Below are 2,500 nucleotides of genomic sequence, written 5' to 3' on the forward strand. Positions count from 1 at the left end.
AAACAGAAGAAAGAGAAAGAAAGAAAGAAAGAAAGAAAGAAAGAAAGAGAAAGAAAGAAAGAAAGAAAGAAAGAAAGAAAGAAAGAAAGAAAGAAAGAAAGAAAGAAAAAGAGGTTGGACTGTGGGGTCCTTAGCGCTCTCTGAGCTAGGGGGTTCCCTTGCAGACGTTTCATGACCCAACTAGGGAACGGCATCAGGGCTAGAAGGGAGGAGGAGGAGGAGGAAGGTCGGACTGTGGGATCCTCGGTGCTCTCTCAGCTCGGTGTGTGTGTGTGTGTCTCCTTGCAGACCTTCCTTTCCCAAACTAGATAACCCCATCGGGCTTTGCCTTCTCGCCTCTGGGAAGGCCGTTCGAATTAACTTCGCTCTGCTTTCTTGTCTTTCTTTTTTTTTTTGCCCCCCCAACCCCCCCCCCCACCCCGTCTCCCCCCAGAAGAGAGCTGGCACCCCACCGTTATCAAGCAGGAGGAAGAGGAGGAGGAAGAAGATGGCTTGGAGGCCCAGCTTAGCCGGCTGGCGGCCGCCGGCGCTTCCAAAGGGGCCGCCAACGGGCTCCACCAGATCGTGCAGAAGCTGAGCGGGGCCGAGCCCCTGCCGCTGGCGGGACCCGGGGCCACCGGCGAGGAGGTCCTGCTGATGGACTACCGCCTGAACCCCATGATCCGGGCCTGCCGACCCTCCTTGGGGGAGACCTCCCACTGGTGCCTGGAGTGCGGGAAGAACTTCGGCCTGAAATCCGAGCTGGAAGCCCACCAGGCCAAGCACCACCACGCCGGGCAGAACTCCTACATCTGCGGCGACTGCGGGCGCAGCTTCGTGGAGCACATGGCGCTGGCGGCCGGGCAGGGGGGCTGTGCCGCGGGACACCCTTTCAGCCCTTCCTCCGGCAGCCGGAGGAAAGGGCCGGCTCTGAGCCACGAAGCCGGGGCGCAACGCAAAGAGCGCAAAGAACTCTCCCTCCAGGAGAAAGTCCGGGTTCTGGAGATGCTGGAGGGCCCCAAAGTCTCCCAGAGCGAGCTGGCCAAGCGCTTCGGCGTCTCCCAGCCCCAAATTTGCCGCATCATCAAGAACAAGGAGCGCATCCTGGCCGAGTGGGGTAAGAACCCCAACCCGGCACGCAAACGCAAACTGGACGACCGAGCGGCGGCAGGCGGCGACCGACCCTTCCTGCAGTGGTTCGAACGCAGCTGCGGACACCCGTTCCCCGCTGACGGGAGACTTTGGCCAGAGAAAGCCCTCGCTTTCGGAGGCGGGGAAGCGGGCTTGGAGACCGCCCTCCCGTGGCCCAACGGCTCGCCGGCCAAGCCCAAAACGAGCCCGCGGAGGTCCCTTCCAGAGAAGTGGAGCCGGGAAGTGCCAGAGGAGGAGGAGGAGGACGACGAGAACCGCTGGGAAAGTACGACGCTGCCATGCATCCTCAGCCACTACGACCTTCCCAACGTCTACGCTTGCGGGGAGACGGGGATGCTGTTTAGGGCCACCCCCGAGGATCTGGCGCCCCGGGCTTGCGCCGGTCCCGGCGGCGAAGGCCAGGACCAGCTGACCATCTTGCTGTGCGCCAACATGGACGGCTCGGATAAGCGCGACGTGCTGATCGTGGGCAAAGCCGCCCGGCCCTTTGCCGGCCTTCGGGGCTTGTCCTCCGCCACCTACCGAGTTCAGAACCGGGCCTGGATGACCCCCGTCATCTTTTCCGAGTGGCTGGGGAGGTTCAACGAGGAGATGAAGCAGCAGGAGAGACGGGTGGCCCTCTTCGTGACCCAGTGCGGCGCCCACCCCTACGCCGAGCTCTCCCACGTCCAGATGGTCTTCATGCCGCCTCACCTCGCCTGGCTGCCTCCTCTGGAGCAAGGGGTGGTCCAGAATTTCAAGTGCCACTACCGGAGGAGGATGTTGACCCGTCTCTTGGTCAAGGATCACGGCAAAGCCTCCGGCCCCGCCGTGGGCAAGCCCTCCCGGTCCCTCAGCCTCCTGGACGCCGTCCACCTGGTGGTCCAAGCCTGGTCCGAGGTCTGCCCTCAAACCATCGCCAACTCTTTCAAAGCGGCGGGCTTCAGCGCCAACCCCCGCTTGCTCACCCCACCGTTGGAGGTGGTCCGAGCTCTGGGCTGCAAGGATCAAGACCAGTTTGAGCAGTTCGTTTTGATGGACGAAGGGCTGGAGTGCTTCGGGGAGCAGGAGGGGGCAGAGCCCACCAAGGACAACCCAGAACCCAACTCGGCGAGAGGAGAAGGGGAGGGGGAGGAGGAGGGGGAGGAGGAGGAGAAGAAGGAGGAGGAGGAACCCATTCTCTCCTCCCCCTGTCCCTCCAAGCCGGACGTCGTGGACAGCTTGGCGAAGCTGCGGCGTTACCTGGAGTGGCACTCCATCTCGCCCAACCTCTTCCAGACCTTCTACCAGCTGGAGGACCTCATCCACGCCCTGGCTCTGTCCGACATGCAGTTAGCCAAAGGCAGATCCTGTCGGGATTGACTCCCAACGGAGACCTCGAACCGGTGGA

General features: G+C 62.6%; 1 protein-coding gene across 1 annotated transcript in view; it reads left to right on the plus strand.

The window, feature by feature from the left end:
- The first annotated feature begins 438 nt into the window (after positions 1-438).
- LOC308677560 (tigger transposable element-derived protein 3-like) overlaps positions 439-2,500 on the plus strand; it is a 3,449-nt gene continuing 1,387 nt past the window's right edge. Inside the window, exon 1 of the mRNA XM_081344080.1 lies at positions 439-2,500. This exon is cut by the window's right edge and continues 22 nt beyond it. Within this exon, the coding sequence (XP_081200206.1) occupies positions 637-2,472 (1,836 nt within the window). The 5' untranslated portion in view covers positions 439-636 and the 3' untranslated portion in view covers positions 2,473-2,500.

Source organism: Vipera berus, assembly GCF_964194415.1.
Source record: "Vipera berus genome assembly, chromosome: Z".
NCBI classification, from domain to species: Eukaryota; Metazoa; Chordata; class Lepidosauria; order Squamata; family Viperidae; genus Vipera; species Vipera berus.